Source organism: Lithobates pipiens, unplaced genomic scaffold, assembly GCF_037356315.1.
Source record: "Lithobates pipiens isolate NorthernLeopardFrog02 unplaced genomic scaffold, aLitPip1_a1.2 Scaffold_23, whole genome shotgun sequence".
Classification (NCBI taxonomy): Eukaryota; Metazoa; Chordata; class Amphibia; order Anura; family Ranidae; genus Lithobates; species Lithobates pipiens.
In genome coordinates this window covers 192421183-192440492 of record NW_027507785.1, presented here as the reverse complement: position 1 = coordinate 192440492, position 19310 = coordinate 192421183, and the positions used below count along the sequence as shown (strand labels likewise).

General features: G+C 45.1%; 1 protein-coding gene across 1 annotated transcript in view; it reads right to left on the bottom strand.

Moving 5' to 3' along the window:
- Positions 1-1615: 1615 nt before the first annotated feature.
- LOC143928080 (complement factor H-like) overlaps positions 1616-19310 on the bottom strand; it is a 250907-nt gene continuing 233212 nt past the window's right edge. The window contains exon 12 of the mRNA XM_077452695.1: positions 1616-2487. Within this exon, the coding sequence (XP_077308821.1) occupies positions 2432-2487 (56 nt within the window). The 3' untranslated portion in view covers positions 1616-2431. The remainder of the gene's footprint in view (positions 2488-19310) is intronic.

Here is a 19310-nt window from a genome sequence, read left to right as displayed (position 1 = left end):
ATCAGTGGGTGCGTTGTCTCGCTGTGTTTTCCGGGAGAGGGTACTTAAGGTGCTGAAGTCATGTGGTTCTGGGTTTCAATCCAGAAGTTGTTGCTGACTCCGTGGTCCTAGTCCTCCTGACAAGCCCCCAGAGGCCTTCATGGCTTGGGGTGCGGATCCATCCGTTTCCGAGCCTCGAAACTGGCTAGTTCGAGGCGCAGTAACTGGAAGGAGGATTCAAAGGTGTTCAGGTGCTGTCTCGGGTTTGGAGAGGCCCAGCAACTCTACATGCAACCAGGGGATGACTCTTCAGTAAGATGGCCACGCTGGAGGCTGGCTGCTCGGTAAGAGCCTGGAAGCTGAGCTGCCATGGACATTTATTGAATCCACATTTCTTACGGACCGGCTGCAAGATTCTGGTACAGTAATAAAAGTTCCTACTTCTATCCAATTGCAATATCTATTGCAACTAAGTTTGTTCAACCAAGTCTGAGAGAGAGACTTTGTCAAGCTAGACTTGTTGGGTGCTAGATCCAAGGTCAAGGATTTATCCAAAAGTTAAAGAAGCCAGTTGTGAGTGGCTATTCCCTGGATTATGCACAGAGAGACTTTTATTGAAGTCGGCAGTTCCAAGCACCTGAGCTAAACTTTACCCTTATGCCTCTATTCCTAGAGACTGAGGTTATACAACTGTTTTACACAAATAAAAATCTAAAAAAGGAATTCAAGTGTCAGTCTCTACAGTTACTGGGTCATCAACCCTGGGAACCACTAGACAAGAACAACGAGTAATGAGCTGGTGGAGGTAATCGGTAAGCCAAGAAAAACTCAGCTGCTCCTTCAAGGGTCAGTGCTACACTAGTAATGGCCATGATCAGAGATATTTATCAGGCAGATCGGACACTTTTGACACTTTTTTTGGGACAATTGACATTTATACAGTGATCAGTGCTAAAAATAGCCCTGACTACTGTATAAATGTAACTAGAAGGAAAGAGGTTAACACTACGGTGCGATCAAGGGGTCAATTGTGGTCCCTGGGAGGTGTTTCTAACTGGGGAGGGGGGGGGGGTGTACTGACAGGGAGTAGAGAGAGATCGCTGTTTCTGATCACTAGGAACAGCAGATCTCTATCTAATGCCATGTACACACGGTCGGATTTTCCGGCAGAAAAAGTCAGACGGAATAATTTCATCGGCTATTCCGATCGTATGTGGGCTTCATCGCACTTTTTTTTTTCAAAAATTCTGATGGACCTAGCAATAGAACATGTTTTAAATCTTTCCAACGGAATCAATTCCTGTTGGGAAAACCGTTCGTCTGTATGCTATTCTGGCAGACCAAAAGCGACGCAAGGGCAGCTATTGGCTACTGGCTACTAAACTTCCTTTTTCTAGTCCCGTCGTATGTCATCATGTTCTAAATGAACGGACTTTGGTGTGATCGTGTGTAGGCAAGTCTGTTTCAGTGGAACTCTGTCTGAAAGACTGCCAGCTCTCCCCTGTTGCAAGTATATACAGGCATCTTCAGGTGTCCACACTTTATACCTTTAAATAATTATCGTTTCTCGATCTTTTTCTTTACATGTATATCTTACACAAATGCACTTAATAAAAGTATAGTATTGCAGAAAAACTGATTTTAAATAGCTGATAGAAACAATTTATTTGGTTCGATCTTATATTACTGGTTTTCAAGGTATTTATAATGAGGCAACAAATACAAAATTATCATATGGCGGTACATACTGGAAATGATTATATACATGGATTATTGAAACACACAAGCATAGACGGTATATGGCAGTACAACCATCAACATTATCTAGAACAATTATAATCCTCAGTCAAAATCTGTACATTTCCTGTTCCTATCACAATATCTGACCGATAATCTATGAAAGATGTTTATTTATTCAAGTGTCATTAACCAGTGTTCTACTCAGTTTTATCCAGTGAAAAAAGGAACAATGATGATGATGGGGACTAGAATAACAATTATTGAAGAATATAAGAAAATGATTTGGGAGTAGAGGGTTTCCAGGTAGAAGAAAAGGTAGCATATGATTGGTACTAAGAAAAACAGGAGGGGTAGAAAGGGGAAGGAAAGTTCCACCTCTGTCCACTCGGACCAAAACAACAAAATACTGCATTGAAGAGGATGCCATAAATTGAATATCTGTTCGAAATACAGTTCAGATAGTCCAAGTATTTGTATACTGGTCCAGCCTATCATCTTATGCTGCTAAGAGCTGTTCATAAGTCCATAATAGAATACAACTCTAACACCTATTCTGTTCAGAAACAATTTCAACAGTGTATGTATAATATAAAAACGTAATGCCAAGCAGAATAAAGAGATTTAAACGCGCTGTTGTGCTCTTGTCAGGCTTTGTAGTCCTATTTTGCTTGCTTTCTTCATCTTTGGTGCAAAATTCTTCTGAAACCAGTTCTTAGTATATGTTAGATTTACTTTGCACAGAAGGCTGAACAGTAATTTCATCTGGTGCTATAAGAAAGAAATAAGGAAAATTTAAATGTGTAAGTTGTTGACTGTATAACAAGCACTATGTTGTTTTTTTTTTCTGGGGTATACAATGATAGCATGATTTATTAAATAGTGATATCTCACATTGCATACTATAAGCAGCACATTTCACTGTGATGTTGTTTTCTAGCATTGTAATTTTCATTAAGAGAACAAGGTCCTATAGCATAATTATATGCTTCAGATGAAATACATTTATGCCTCGTTTTCACTGAGCTGATCGGTTCGGGTTGGTTCGGTATGGTACGCTATTTTGAGTGTTTCCATTATGAAAGCGGCCCATGCAACTAAACTATACCGCACCATTCATCCTTCAGAACGCACTGGTCCTCCTTCAGATGTGGGCCCATAGAAAATGGTACGGTATGGTTAGGGCGGAGCTACTGGCATCACACATTCCACTGATTGGTGGACAGAAAAATGTCAATGCTCACGTCAAAGGAAAGCGCAAAACAAACACCACGTCACCGTTCAGTCCAGTTAATAGGAGAAGGATGCCTGCAAACAACAGCAGGGTCTGGTCATCTCAGGAACTATCTACTTTCCTAACTATAATTGGTGATAGCGTTATTCAGTGAGCTTGGTGGATCAGTGAGAAATTAAAAAGTGTATAAAGATATTTCTCAGTGGATGGCAGCCGAGGGATTTGAACGGACGTCGGGTCAGTGTAGGGTAAAGCTTAAGAAGCTTAAAGGGCAATATAAAAAAAATTAAGAACGCCAACAGCCGTAGTGAAAACAGTCGGAGTACTTGGAGGTGGTAGGATTCCATGGATGCCATTTACGGTCATAGGTCAGCAAACCAAGGCAGGGAGGCAGGTCTGGACTCTGCAACTGCACTTCTCGAATCCATCATAGAGCCCGTTGGTAAGCATTTTTTTTATACTTGAAATAGGATTTTGCTCTGCTAACCATTTAAAAAATATATATAACCATATGTGCATTTTCAGATACAGTTGATGGACTCTCCAATGATGCGTCAAACTTTTTCGACAATGGTCCTTCAACATCTTTCAGCAGCACCAGTACAATTTCATCTAGCCAACCACAGAGTACCCAACCCCAGGGTAGCCAACCACAGAGTATACCCAATGCACCCCGGCACACTGGTAAGACTTGATGATAATAGTGAAAGTTGTAATTTTGCATTTTCTTAAAAAAAATCTCCACTTTGCATATCACGCATATCCTAGATGAGAAGAGGGTACAGTGCTGGGGAAAATGATCAGAATGATCAGGAGGGGTTCAGAGATGGAACAAAAGAGCAGGAGGGTACAGCGGTGGGGCAGATGAGCGGGGGGTACAGTGATGGAAGAGATGAGACGGGGTTCAGCAGTGGGGCAGATGAGCAGGGGGTACAGTGGTGGAAGAGATGAGAATGAGTTCAGCAGTGGGAGAGAAAAGCAGTGGGGCAGATGTGAAAGGAGGTGAATTGGTGGGGCAGATGAGCAGGGGGGACAGAGGTGGGGCAGGAGATCGGGGGAACAGAGGTGGGGCAGGAGAGCAGGGGGAACAGAGGTGAGACAGATGCACAGGAGGTACATTGGTGGGACAGATGAGCAGTGGGTTACAGCAGTGGGGCAGAGGAGCAGGGGTGTACAGTCTTGTGGGGCAGATTAGAAAGGGGGTTACAGTGGTGGGACAGATGAGCAGATAAGTTCAGTGTTAGGACAGATGAGAAGATGGTTCAGTGGTGGAGCAGATGTGCATGGAGGTATAGGGGTGGGGCAGATGAGCAGGGGGGTCACAGTGGTTAAGCAGATGAGCAGGGAGTACAGTTGTAGGGCAGATGTGCATTGGTGGGGCAGATGAGCAAGGGAGGTACAGCTAATATATATATATATATATATATATATATATATATATATATATATATATACACATATATATACACCCAGTTTTTGTACCAATTGCTACCAAAAACGCTATTCTGGTCTTTTGTATATTCCAGGTGAAAGGAGACGGTTGCAGCTGGGTCTGTGCACAGTCATGGAGGATATGCAGGCAGCAGAGGAAAGGCATTGAGAACCTTTCTGAGAGGCGGTTTCAGGCACTGCCTCAGGATGCACAGGAAGCTATGCGCCAGGAGGCAGAAATCGCCCGGAAGCAGATGGAGCAGTTGGCTACCTTCAACCAGGCCTTCCTCTGTGTCCTTGGTCAGCTTGTTCAAGTGCTTGGAGCCAGTCGTGATCCCAGGTCACCACCCAGACAGTAGTGCCTTTCAATCAGGCAGCACAGGACCTGTACACTTGTTTTTGTGAATATCAAGAATATATAGAAAGATTATATTTTGTAAAATAAAAAACATGATAGACTTTTTTGAGTATGTCTGATTTAATGTAACACTTTATTAAAACTATAGTAATACTTTAGTAAAACTTTTAAAAATTCATGGTAATGAATTAAACTTTGAGGTGCTGCATCCGAGCCTGACATATTTCACTGCAGTCTTCTTTGATATCCTGTGCTGTTATTACTAGTACTCATTCTTTTGAAGATGTATTCCAATCCTGGTGGAAGTCTTCTCCAAGACTTTCACAAAGATTATGAATAGCACAGCAAGTAAGCACCATGGATTTGGCAAGTTTAATGTCACTGTCATTCCTCTTTTTAAGACACCGCCATCTACCCTTAAGTCTTCCGAATGCATTTTCCACTACGACCCGTGCCCTGGATGTTTTCTTGTTGTAGGTTTGTTGTTCTGGTGTCAGGCGGCCATTGTCAGGAAATGGTTTCAGGAGACAATTTTGTAAAGGGAAGGCAGAGTCCCCAAGCACATAATAGCCAATGCTCACCCCACAAATGTTCTTAGTTCAAACAGGGTACAGGCCTTCCTGGCCAACACAATCCCAAAATGTGGACAATCATAGAACCCGAGCATCAAGCAAACTCCCAAGCTTTCCTACATTCACACTCCAGAATAGCCCTTTTCCATCGACTACTCCCTGAAGGATGATGGAATGCCAGCTTTTTCTGTTGAAGTGGTCAGTGTGGTATTCTTGTGGTGCTATTATTGGTATGTGTGAGCCATCAATAGTACCAACACACTGTGGAAGGCTCCACCTGTTCTCAAAGTAGTCAGCCATGTCTTTAAGTTTTTCCCTGTCCGGAAAATGAACAATTTCAGGATGTAGCAATGTGCAGACAGCCTTACAGAAGTCCTGCACACACCGGCATACTGATGATTTACTGACACCAAAAAGATGACCTATACTTCTGTATTCACTGTTGGCAGCCAGCTTTCACAGTGCAATGGCAATGGCAACTCTTTTCCTCACAGGCAAACTGGCTCTGAAGTTGGTGCTTTGCTTCTCCATCGCTGGATGTAGCTTTGCACAAAGGTATGAAAATGTTTCCTCTGACATTCTGAAATTGTGCACCCACTATGTGTGTGTGTGAATCCCGGGACGGTCACATCCTACCACTCATTGGCACGGGGGAGAGCCCAAATGACTCGTTGGCGGTGCTGCTTTGACAAAAGGAGAAGCATCTAAAAAAATAAATAAAACACAGATGGTAACCTTTCACAAAAAATACAACATATTAATACAACATATATAATATACTTTACACGGACAGATAGCATCATGTATAAAAGCGAGCAACATAATAACACGAGGAGTATTTATGTATATATATATATATATATATATATATATATATATACATACATACAGAATATGCAGCAGGAATCTCCCTCCAGAGTCTGGCTGCATCCTTTATAACTGAGGGCAGCTGAAGCTGTTGCATGTTCACTTGCTGGATTGACACAGACACACAGAGGCACACCTCCAGCTCTGCAGCTCTCATTCACCCTCCTATGACTCACCACCCCTCCCTTCCTGGCAAACTCTCACGAGAGTGAGAGAGCTGTGGATGATGTCATAAACCTAGGCTTTTTACCAGACAAGAAACAAGAAGTGGTCTGTATAAGATATTTACTGGCAGAAAAAAAATGTTTTACTATGCAAAGTTAAAACGACAAGGGCAGAAGATTTAATAGATGGAAAGTTGAAAAAAATTACTGAAGGTCCACTTTAAAGTAGTGCAGTGCTTTGTCGCAAAAAAAGGTCTGGTCATGAGGGGGGTAAATGTCCGTCTTAGGGGTCCCGTTGTAGCACTTAGTCCTTTTTCTGAGTGTTTATTTAACAAAAACACACACTTTTGCAATAGAGGGGAATTCAGGTACCTTTGTAGTTTTGCGGGTTAAAGGTATTTCCTTGATCCAGAGGACAAACCATTTCCACAAGATGGATCTAGCAATCACCGGATGGGCCTCTCTCACTGACCTAGCAGCCGGTGAGATGCTTGGTCAAAGTCTCTGCCATAGACTCGATAAGTTTAGCGATCTTGTTATGCAATCCTCTGCCACAGGAAGGCACGATAAGCTTCTGGTTGCAAAAATTAAAGGGTTTCCCTACAGTACCTGATTCTTTCAGCTGACCCGGCGATACTGTGTGGTAGACAACCCAGGATGCATCCTCCAACTGAGTCTCCAGGCTTCTCCATAAGGCACCAGCCTTATTGCTCTGTCCTCCTCAGAAAAGTCCTCCCCTGGATCCCCGCAGGCAAGACAGCACAGGATCACCCCTGGGCCTACCTTTCAGTCATGGAGCCTCAGGCCAGCCGGCCCTGAGACATTGAAAAAGGCAGCACACACCTCAGGCCAGGAGGTCCACGAAGTTGGAAAAAACGGAACCAACCACCACATAAAATGGCGTCGGTACCTTAAGTACCCTTACCCATAATACACAGCTGGTAGACCACTCCCACCGGGCTGTTTCTGAGTAAAAGGGGTACCCAATACATTTAGCTTGTTGCATTTCCAACACTTACCGGTGGTGACAGCAACATCCACAGTCAAGTGGAAATTAGCACAACCCAGCCAAACTGGTACAGAAGCCAAAACTTTTGCATAATTAGTCTTAACCAAATTGCAGCTTCAGACAAACTTAAATTTACAAAAATGCTAGCATCGGCATTAAAAATACCAGCGCTACATTATATATATATATATATATATATATATATATATATATATATATACACAGTAAGTGCTGCACATTCCTATTCAACTGTTTGCATTTGCAGATTCGCTTTGATCGATCAGCTAATAAACTCATAGCAAAGAAGTTCGCCTTTAATGGCCCTTTTACATACGTGTGCAACATGTATGGTGTTCAATACATAATGTATATCTTTCACATCTTATATTACATTTTTCCTTATTCTTTCTTATTTATATTTTTAATACGAGTAGAACTACATGACAAATGGCATACAGTTGCTTACCCTATAGTGCTGCCGTCTTTGTCTTTGCCGCACAAAGGTGTACTTATCCTCCCGGCTAAATATCCAAGCTAGAAGTTCTCTTTTCTGCTGTGTTTCTCAATGCCGCTCGCAACCTTCTTTAATACAGTGTGGCATGTATTTTAACTACAAAGAACCAAAAGGCAAGTAAAGAAAAGACGAGCTGCTGGATGACCTCCATTGTTGTTGTTTGTAGCATTCCTTGTTGCACTAGTGTGACGCCACGTTAGGCATTTTTTCTAAACCCCATATGGGCCCTGGCGGCCCGACTTGCAGTGGAAACACTCACCTGAATAGGCCGGACCATTCTAACCCTTCCAAACTGTACCGTCCCGAACCGTTCCGCTCAGTGGAAACGAGGCATTAGTTATAGACATACAAGTATTTTGTGCAGAAAAAGAATCATACATACAGTTAGGTCCATATATATTTGGACACAGGCACAATTTTAGATTCTCAGGTATTTACCAAAACATATTTAAGCACTAGTTATATAATGGATATGGCCTGAAAGTGCTCACTCTCGGGTTTAATTTGAGCATATGTACATCCAATTCGGAGGAAGGTTTTAGGAATTACAGAGCTTAAGAATAGCCACCCCCCTTTTTCAAGGGGCCAAAAGTAATTGGACAATTTAATCAAAAGTTGTTTCCTTGCCAGATGTGGGCTACTCCTTTGTTATTTCCTCATCAGTTAAGCAAGTAAAAGGTCTGGAGTTAATTTTAAGTGTGGTATTTGTGTGGATTTGGAATCTATGCAATCAAAGGAGCTGTCAATGCCAGTGAAACAGGCGATTGTAAGGCTTCAAAAAGGAAAAAAAATCCATCAGAGAGATTGAAGCAACATTAGGAATGGCCAAATCAACAGTTTGGTCCATTCTAAGGAAAGAAGAAAGCACTGGTGAGCTGCGCAACATAAAAAAGGCCTGGACGTCTACAGAAGACAACAGTGGTGGATGATCGCAGGATTCTCTCTATGGTAAGGAAAAACCTATTCACAACATCCAGACAAGTGAAGGACACTCTCCACAAGATGGCCGTATCATTTTCAAAGTCTACAATCAAGAGAAGACTTCACAAGAACAATACATTCATAAGCCTGAAGAATAGAAAAGCCAGATTAGACTTTGCCAAAAAAACATCTAAAAAAGTCAGACCAGTTGGTGCAAGGCCCTGCTTGACAGCTGACCACTACAGCCCCCGAGTAGTGCCTACCTATCCACCTTGGCTACCGTGAGTGATCCCTGCCCTCTCCTGTTCCCTCTACTATACCCCCCCTCTTTTTTTCTCTTTTGACCCTATGGATTGCCTCCATTTTTGCTGCTATCACCCCCTGCATGGGAGAACGCTGTGCTGATTGCCCTCTGCGGTGACCGCCGCTGGACTTTCTCTGTGCCCTGAATTCACAGTTTCTGCCTCCCCTCCTTTGTCAGACTCCCGTGCACCCTTCATTGTTTTCTCTGAGATGAACACCGGTGTGATGGCGCAGATCGTGAGGGGGGCCATGTTCTGGGACGTGCCACCCCTGCCCCTGTCTCGCTCCATTTTTTCACTCTCCCCTCTCTCCCTTCCCTCCCTATTTTTACTGATGCACACGGAGGTAACCATGTACTGCTTGAACTCCTTGTCTCCCCTATTGGGCCCATTTTTTCCACATGCCTGGGTTCCCCCCCCCCCCCCCCCTTTTTTTTTTTTTTTTTTTTTTCTTTCCCTTTTTCTTTCTCCTGTCAGCCCCACGCGTTATGCTTCTACCTGGTCTCTCAGACGACCTGCTGACTCTTGCTCTGAAACGTACACCCACTGCAACCTGCTGCACTGTCTGCTCTGCAGTCTGTTATAATTGCGCCCATGTTTGTGCTGTTTCCCTGGCCAGCAGTTACTACCGCGGCTGCGGCGAGTGACAGTTTTTTTGTTTTGCCCCGCTGGTCCAGAGTAGGCATTGTTATGACTGTTTTACTGGTTCTATGTGTTTTATATTGTGTTATTTACAGCTGTAACTTTATTGCAAATGTGTTCTTGTATTTGTTGCTGCCAGCCATGGAGGATCCGGAGGTTGCCCAGGCGCCCTGCATGCCCGAACTTTCTGGGCCGGGGGCCTACACTAGTTTAATCTGTGCCGACATGTTCCATGGCTGCGCTTAAATTTGTAACCTGGAATGTCAGGGGCCTTGGCGCTAACCCAAGAGATTAGCCGTCCTTACTCACCTCAAACGCCTGAAAGTGGACATCTCGATCCTCGTCGAGACTCACCTTACAGGCCAGTCCCAAAGGGCGCTTAGAAAACCTTGGGTCGGCTGGATGTACAGCGCCCCTCACACTTCCCATTCCCGAGGTGTAGCCATTTTAATTGCTAAAACTGTGCAGTTCCAGTTACATGACCTATGCTCAGACCCTCACGGTAGATTCCTATTTTTACATGCCACTGTGAGCGGCCTGACGATGCTTATTATGGCGTTTTACATACCACCACCTTTCCAGTTTCAGGCCCTGCACGAAGGTCTTAATTTTATGACCAAATTCCCTACAGTCCCGGTAATCTGGATAGGTGATTTCAACATGACCATCAACCCCAGTCTCGACCGACTTGGCGCACCTGACCACACGTCTTCCCCCCCTCATACCACTAGATTCGGCAGATTTGCAGCTGAACTGGCCATGACAGACTCCTGGAGACATAAGCATCCAACAACACAGGCCTTTTCTTGCTTCACCCCCGCCCGCCGAGCTATGTCTCGTATAGACATGGCCCTGCTCTCTCCCTCCCTGCTTCCCGAATTATTGGAGGTCGGCTTTGACGCCAGGGTGCTGTCGGACCACTCTCCATACTGGTTGACGCTGAGACTGCCTGCGACTGTCCCCCCCCGTGTGTGGAGACTGAACCCCTTCTGGCTTACGGTTATCCCAGATCTGGAGGACCTACAGAGGGAACTAGTTTTTTTTCTCCGCTCAAACGCGGGATCTGCGTCCCCTGGGTCAATATGGGAGTCATTTAAGCTTCATGCTAGGCTGCTCCTGATCACCCGTATTAACAGGTACAAGGCTAACTCTAGACAGGCACTGACACAGGCTGAGGAGCGCCTACAATCCCTTGAGCAACTGTTTGTGACGGACCCTTCCCTGGAACATGCCACCCAGCTCCGCCTCCAGTCCCGACTGACTGATCACCTTCATTATGAGAAAGCGAAGCAGGGCCTTTTCTTTAGTAGACAGCGTGTGTTTGAACACGGCGAGCGGGCGGGCAAACTGCTAGCTTATATGGCCCGGCTTGACCATAGCCCTCCGGTGGTGGTTCAGCTCCGTGGCGCCGCCGACGACTTGATCTCTGACCCTGACCTGATTTTACGTGAGTTTAGAATGTTCTACTCCAATCTATATACCTCCACAACCAGACACACACACGCTGACCTCACCCAATTCCTTCACTCCATAGATTTCCCCTCTATCAGCCCAGAGCAGAGAACCCTCCTGGAAGCCCCCATCTCCCCTGACTGTATTGCCGAGGCACTTGCCTCCCTCCCATCCTCCAAGGCGCCTGGCTCGGACGGGCTGCCCCTGGAATTTTATTCTCATTTTCAAGACACGCTAATCCCAGAACTGCACACGTTATACACCCATATGTTCGACACAATGTCCCTTCCCGCCTCTATGGGGGAGGCCCTTGTTGTCCTCATACCCAAGCCCGGTAAGGACCCCTACTACCCAGAGTCGTACCGCCCGATTTCCCTCCTACAGCTGGATGTAAAAATCCTGGCTAAAATTCTGGCCCTGCGACTCAATAAAGTTGTCCTCAGCCTTATACATCCAGATCAAACGGGGTTCATGCCTAATAAAAATACTGCCTTCAATCTCCGCAGACTCTTTATGAATCTGCAGGCCACCCACGATAACATCGGTTCCCGGGTAGTCGTGAGTCTGGATGCCGCGAAGGCGTTTGACTCCGTTGAATGGAGTTACCTATGGGAATGCCTGACTAACTTTGGCTTTGGCCCTAATTTTATTAAGTGGATTCAGCTTTTATATAGCGCTCCCACTGCCCGGATCCAGGTTAATGGCAGGATCTCGGATCCTTTCCCTCTGTCTAGGGGTACTCGCCAGGGTTGCCCGTTGTCCCCTCTCCTGTATGCCCTCGCGGTTGAGCCGCTGGCCATTGCCATTCGTGCTCACCCGCAAATTAAGGGCCTGCGTTCGGGCCTTTTGACAGAAACCCTCAGTTTATACGCTGACGATATGTTATTATACCTCGAAGACTCGGGTCCCTCTTTGCAAGCAGCCCTGCGATTGATAGAGCAGTTTGGGGAATACTCTGGATTACGTATCAACTGGTCCAAGTCCCAGATCCTCCCTTTAGACTTAGGTGCCCCGTCCGCTGATCAGGCGGCAATGCCCTTGGTCAGGGCAAGTCAGGTGAAATATTTGGGAGTGCAATGTTCACGATTGCTGACTGACTACACCCTTTTAAATGTGGAACCCTTATTCACCCTGCTCAAGCAAAAAACCCAGATTTGGTCCCGTCTCCCCCTTGGGGTGATGGGCCGTGTAAACTTGGTCAAAATGATTCTCCTCCCCAAGCTGCTCTATGTGTTTTGGCATGCTCCCCTGCGCATCCCTCTCAGAACCTTCAAATCCTTGGAGGCCATCTTAAACACGTTTGTTTGGGGTTCGTCTCGACACAAGCTCTCATGGAGTGTTCTGAAATGTCCTACCCACCTGGGCGGCACCGCCCTACCAGACCTGCACTATTACTATCTGGCCGCTCAACTGTCCCATTTCTACTATTTCAATCAGACTGACAAAGATCGCTATGCCTCACTGGTATGCTCCCCACACTACACTCTGGTCGTACACCCGCTCCGTCTCCTTATGCGTGGCTCCGGGGGACCTTCCGTCCCGACGAGAGACATGTTGTCCCACCACTGTTTGATTTGGCAACAGGCCACGTCCATTACTGGGGCCCCTAGGTTTCACTCCCACACCCCCCTTTGGGACAATCCCCTACTTCCCGAACTCTCTACGATCCCCGACCGCTCTGTGTGGCTAGCCGGGGGCGTTATCTTTCTGTCCCAGGTTATTACCAATGGCTCTGTCAGACCCTTCCAGGCCCTCAGAACTGACTTCAACCTCCCTAATAGAATGTTTTTTAGGTATCTTCAACTCCGCCATGCCCTTAGCTCTCAGTTTGGCTCCCATATCCCCAGGCTTGAAACACCTCCGATAGCAACAGCCGTGCTAGGTGATGACCCTAAGAAACTGATTTCTTTTTTTTACACCAACCTGCTCACGCCTGGGGCGACTGCCCGCGCCTACCGACTTAAGGCTAGATGGGAGGCCGACGTGGGGGCTATCGAAGACGCGGACTGGGAAACTGCACTTGACACCCCTAAGCTGGTCTCCCCGAAGCTTTCTGACAGACTTACACACCTCTACATGCTACATAGGTCATACCTAACCCCTGGGCGGCTGTCCAAGTTCAGACCTGGCTATGATCCAGCATGTCCTAAATGTGGTGATCCTCAGGCCACGTTCTACCATCTCCTTTGGTCCTGTCCTGAGTTGCACGTTTACTGGAAGCAAATTGTTGACTTCCTTCATGACCAAATGGGCTCCCCTCTGACGCTATGCCCCCGCCAATGTTTGCTGGGGATTCTCCTCGTATCCGAGGAGGCAAGGGTCCCGACTGTTTTTCTACAGGAGACCCTATACCTAGCCAGACTGCAGATAGCCCGCACCTGGTTGCGCTCTGCGCCCCCCACCGCCCGACAATGGAAGGCGGCTGTTAATGCCACTCTCCCCTATAAAAAACTGCTGTATATGCATAGAGGCTGCCCGAGCAAGTTTGCTAAGCTGTGGGATAAATGGATGGGGGATTCAGATACATGTACCGACTAGTGTAGTCTGTGGTCTGTACGCCTCTTTACACCTATCCGGGTTCGGCCCGGCGAGTCCGGCTGTCACCGTGGTTGTAGTTGGGCTCCCCGCCCTCATAATAATGATTTTCTGCTCCTCTCTGCAAATTACTTTGAGTAGAATGTATTATGGCTCGGCATATGATTCCCAACCTCTGAGCTCCTCTTTTCCCCCCATATCTGAACACACTATATTGCCCCTTGTTTTTTTTTTATGTAACGTGCAATCTGTAAACAAAGAACCCCCCCCTCCTTGTGTTTTTCAGCCTGTGGTATTGTTAGCAGCTGTTTTATATCCGTATATTTGGTGCATGTTGCACCCCATATGTGTTACTGTTATCCTATGTATTTTGTATGCTCAATAAATGTTCTTTTTTTCAAAAAAAAAAAAAGTCAGACCAGTTCTGGAAAAGCATTCTTGGATGGATGAAACTAAGATGAATCTGTACCGGAATGGCACTGGTTGCAGGAGTGTGTCCAGGGAGTAGTGATAAATGGCATATTTTCTAAATGGTCTGGAGTTGTGAGCGGCTTACCCCAATGCCCTGTCCTGGGCATTGGGGCATTACCTTCACAACAGGATATAGCAACTTTGCAAAAATACCTGGTTAAATAAGGTGTGGGCAGCTAAATGGCAGATGAGGTTCAATGTAGGAAAATGTAAAATAATGCACTTGGGAGGTAAAAATATGAACGTTAGTTGCCCTCTAGGGGGAGAACCTCTGGGGGAAATCGAGGATGGAAAAGGATCTAGGTCCTAGCAAATTATAAACTCAGCATTAGCATGCAGTGGCAAGCTGCAACAAGCAAGGCAAGCAGACTATTAGCATGCATTTACTGTAAAAGGGTGGTACAGTGCCCCCTTAAATACGTACATGTATTTTATTGGGATTTTATATAATAGACCAACACAAAGTGGCACATAATTGTGAAGTGGAAGGAAAATGATAAATGATTTTCAAATTTTTTTTACAAGTGGGAGGCTAACCGCACCCACCTAACCGATTCTTGGAGCTTTCAGGGCAAAGCTCAGGGGAACCAGGCCATCCAAGCTAATGTGTGGCATCTGGAGGGAGTTGGGGGCTATTTGGGTTCCTCGCCACAGTGGGGATTTTTGGTGGGAGTCTGTGTTACTCATGGGAGCTTGGGTGCACTGGCTGTGTGTTGCGGGGGTTCCTAGGTGGCAGCCGTTTTCTTTACTGTGGGCGATTGTTTGTGGTGACCTCTCCCCTGTTACTGGGCCATCGATTGTCCTTGGTATGGTAGCCTTATGTTTTGCTATTTCTCTGTGGGCTGCAGGTGAGGTGGTCTCTGTCCAAACCCCAACACCACGGCAAGTGTTCAGCCACAGAAAGAAAGGGTTTTAATGCACATAAGTGGGAATCTGGATGAGAGTTTGTAGTGAGTCTATGGCAGCTTGCGAAGGTGACCTAGCTGGCCACGTTTCATTTATTTTGAACTGGGCCTCATACCCTGTGGGCTAATGGGCTATTGTTAGAATTAATGGGGCAGCACTGTCTTATCACCTTGATTCTACAAACCTTTGGGGTATGGATTAGGAGCAGCCCACAATCCCCATATGATCACGTCTGGAAGTGGATGAAGCAAGGGGGTACCTCCCAGTACTCTCACACTTATTCAATCCTATCATCAACATTGTATACGTGTTATTCTGAGTGGTAGCTTTCTTTATGATTATGTTCCTTTTCCATAGTTGGTATTTCTACATACTTTTCAGTTTCAGGCCATTTCAGTTGGGTATTTTTTGTTTCTCCTAAATAACGGATTTTCCTTGGTGGCTTTTAAAGTGGAAGTAAACACATGGATTTAAGCAGTTAAAAAAAAAGGCATGCCGGGAATGCTAACTGCACATTGGCTGTGCTCTTAGCCAAACTATCAAACCATCCAATGGTTGGTGTCATAACGAATCACATGTGCAGCCCCATAGCAGTTGAAGATTAAACAGAGGCAAAGATGGCAGCTTCCTTGGCTGAAAACAATAGGGGAGTTTACTTCCACTTTAACAAACATTATTCAAGACCTGACATTGTCGGTCCATACGCATTGTTTGGAGTGGTAGCTTTTTGCATGTTTGTAATCTTTTTCCATAGTGGATGTTTCTACATATCAACAGGTTTCACGAAGTTCATACTTTCCAGTTTCAGTCCATTTTAGGTTGGTACATTTTGTCTCATCAAATACCGTTTTTTCGTTGTCATTTCATATACAGTACATAATCATATCTTCACATATTAGGCTAAAGGCGTTACACCACTACAGTGTTACCTATCATGTTTATGGGTACTAACGGATTGAGATGATTGTTTTATTTGGCTTGAATGGTGGCAAGTCTTTGCATTTTTTTCTCACGCGGCATACATTATTTGCCGGCTACACCATAGGTAACTCAACCTCTGTTTAAGTCACGAGACTGACGCGTTTTAGTCCTGCACAATGTACATTTCATCTTTTGCCACGGTTACCATATGGAGGTTTAAAATCTTTTTTTTTAATAAATCCACATTAAAAGCAAGATATGGGTACATTTGTTTTTTGGAGTATGTGTTGGTATGTTTTGTTTCACCATGTCGCTTTTCATTGTCATCTTACACATGATTCAGGATCATATCTTCACATTTTAGCTCTCACAATGTCACACCACCGCAGTGTTGCCTATCAAGTTTATGGATACTTACGGATTGAGATGATCGTTTTTAATTGGCTTGTGTAGTGCCAAATATCCTCATTCATTTCTCACACGGCTTATGTTACGATTTTCATACGTTTTAACATTTTACTACTCACATTACTTGCCTGACATGTCTTCAGGTTTCATAGGCCTGAGTTTTAAATTTTTAATTTGCCCGATATCCCTCAGGTAACTCGGCCTTTGTAAATGCCAACGGTGGAGATGGTGTGTTTAGGATGATGTGCAGTGTTAGTTTTTCGTCGCACGTAGCATTTTTCTTTTAGGCCAAAAAGTTTAATTTTGGTCTCATCTGACCAGAGCACCTACTTCCACATGTTTGCTGTACTCCCACATGGCTTCTCACAAACTGGACTTTTTATGGCTTTCTATCAACAATGGCTTTCTTCTTGCCACTCTTCCATAAAGGCCAGATATGTGGAATGCACAACTAAAGCCCCGTACACACGAGATGATTTATGTCTGACAGACTTCCGAAGGAGTCCTGCCGGAGTTCTGCCGGAGTTCCGACAGAGTTCTGACGGACTTTTCGACTGAGCGGACTTGGCCACACACAATCACACCAAACTCTGACGGATTCGAACGTGATGACGTACGACTGGACTCGAATAAGGAAGTTCATAGACAGTAGCCAATAGCTGCCCTAGCGTCGGTTTTAGTCCGTCGGAATAGCATACACACGAGCAAATTTTTCGAAGGGACCAGGTCCGGCGGAGTTCCGTCGGAAAAATTTGAAGCATGTTCCATTTTCTAAAGTCCGTCAGACTTTTGCGAATCAAAAGTCCGTTGCAGCCCACACACGATCGAATAGTCTGACGGAATCATTCCGTCGGACTTTGGATGTTGAAAAGTCCGCTCGTGTGTACGCGGCATAATAGTTGTCCTGTGGACAGATTCTCCCACCTGAGCTGTGGATCTCTGCAGCTCCTCCAGAGTTACCACGTGTCTCTTGGCTGCTTCTCTGATTAATGCTCTCCTTGCCTGGCCTGTAAGTTTAGGTGAACGGCCATGTCTTGGTGGGTTTGCTGTTGTGCCATACTCTTTAAATTTTTTGGATGATGGATTAAACAGCGCTTCTTGTGATGTTCAAAGCTTGCGATATTTTTTATTACCTAACCCTGCTTTAAAGCTCTCCACAACTTTATCCCTGACCTGTCTGTTATGTTCCTTGACCTTCATGATGCTGTTTGTTCACTGGGGTTTTCTAACGAACCTCTGTGGGCATCACAGAACAGCTGTATTTATACTCAGATTAAATCACATATAGGTGGACTCTATTTACTAATTCGGTGACTTCTGAGGGAAATTGTTTCCATTAAATTTTAGTTAGGGGTATCAGAGTAAAGGGGGCTGAATACAAATGCATGCAACACTTTTCATATATATATATATATTTTTTTCATTTGGAAAACCATTTATCATTTTATTTCCACTTCACAATTATGTGCCACTTTGTGTTGCTCTATCACATCAAAGCCCAATAAAATAGATTTATGTTTTTGGTTGTAACTTGACAAAATGTGGAAATGTCAAGGGTAGTGATGGCCGAACGGTTCGTCCGGCGGTCGTTTCGCGGCGAATTTCGGCTGTTCGCGGTCCGCCCGTCCGGCGGACTATTGGCGCCGTTCGCCCGGCGGACTTCCGTGTTTACTGTGTAAAAGAACTTTGACCTATGATGACACATCCATCATGGGGTACAGGACAGCCAATTGAGACATTACAGCACATGGACACTTGGACATTCCCCCTAACTTATAAATACACCCGATCCGGCGGCCATTTTACATTCTTTCTTCTGTCACTATAGGGAGAGGTTGCTGTGTGGAGCAGGGAGAGATTGCAGTGACCCAAATCGATAGCTATTTGGTACAAAAAAGTTATTTTCAGGACTGGTATAGGTGTTAGGTGTATATAGGTTTGCTGTGCTAGTGATTGTTGCAGCAGCCTGAGTGTCTTTTGTCAGTTTAGAGAAAGGGACAGGACGCTGTGTGCTGTAGGGACAGTAAGTTTAGTCATCATTAGCTGTTACTATCAGGTCCACAAAAGTGCTATTCCAGTAACCAGTTATTGTTCCAGCAGCCTCTGTTTTGTCAGTTTATATAGGGACAGGCAGGAAGCAGTGTGTAAGGCAGTGAGGGGCAGTTTAATCAGTAGCTGTTACTATTAGTTCCACAAAGGTTCTTTTCAGGACTGGTATCAGTGGTATGGTAATAGGCTTGTACACGTACAATCTTCTTTCTTCCAAATATAGAAAGAATATTATACTTGACTGCTGCCCTTCTGCTGCAGTCTGCTAATCATTCACAACCCACTTGTTCCACAAAGCTCCTTATAAAGACTGGTAACTTGGTCTGTCTAGGGTGCTACAGTACATAGGGTTGAGTGAGGTACAGTCTGCTATTCTATAAGGACTGGTATAGGTCCACAGTACATGGGGTTGAGGTGCACTACTGCTGACCGCTGCCCTATACTGCAGCAGTCCTTCATCGGTATAGGGACAGACGTACAGTCTGCTAATCACTCACACACAACCTACTTGGTCCACAAAAGTCCTTATAAGGACTGGTAAGGTATAGGGTACTACAGCACATAGGGTTGAGTGAGGTACAGTCTGCCATTCTATAAGGACTGGTATTGGTCCACAATACATAGGGTTGAGGTACACTACTGCTGACCGCTGCCCTATACTGCAGCAGTCCTTCATCAGTATAGGGACTGACGTACAGTCTGTTAATCAGTCACAACCTACTTGTTCCCCAAAGGTCCTTATAAGGACTGGTAACTTGGTCTAGGGCGCTACAGTACATAGGGTTGAGTGAGGTACAGTCTGCTATTCCATAAGGAATGGTATAGGTCCACAATACAT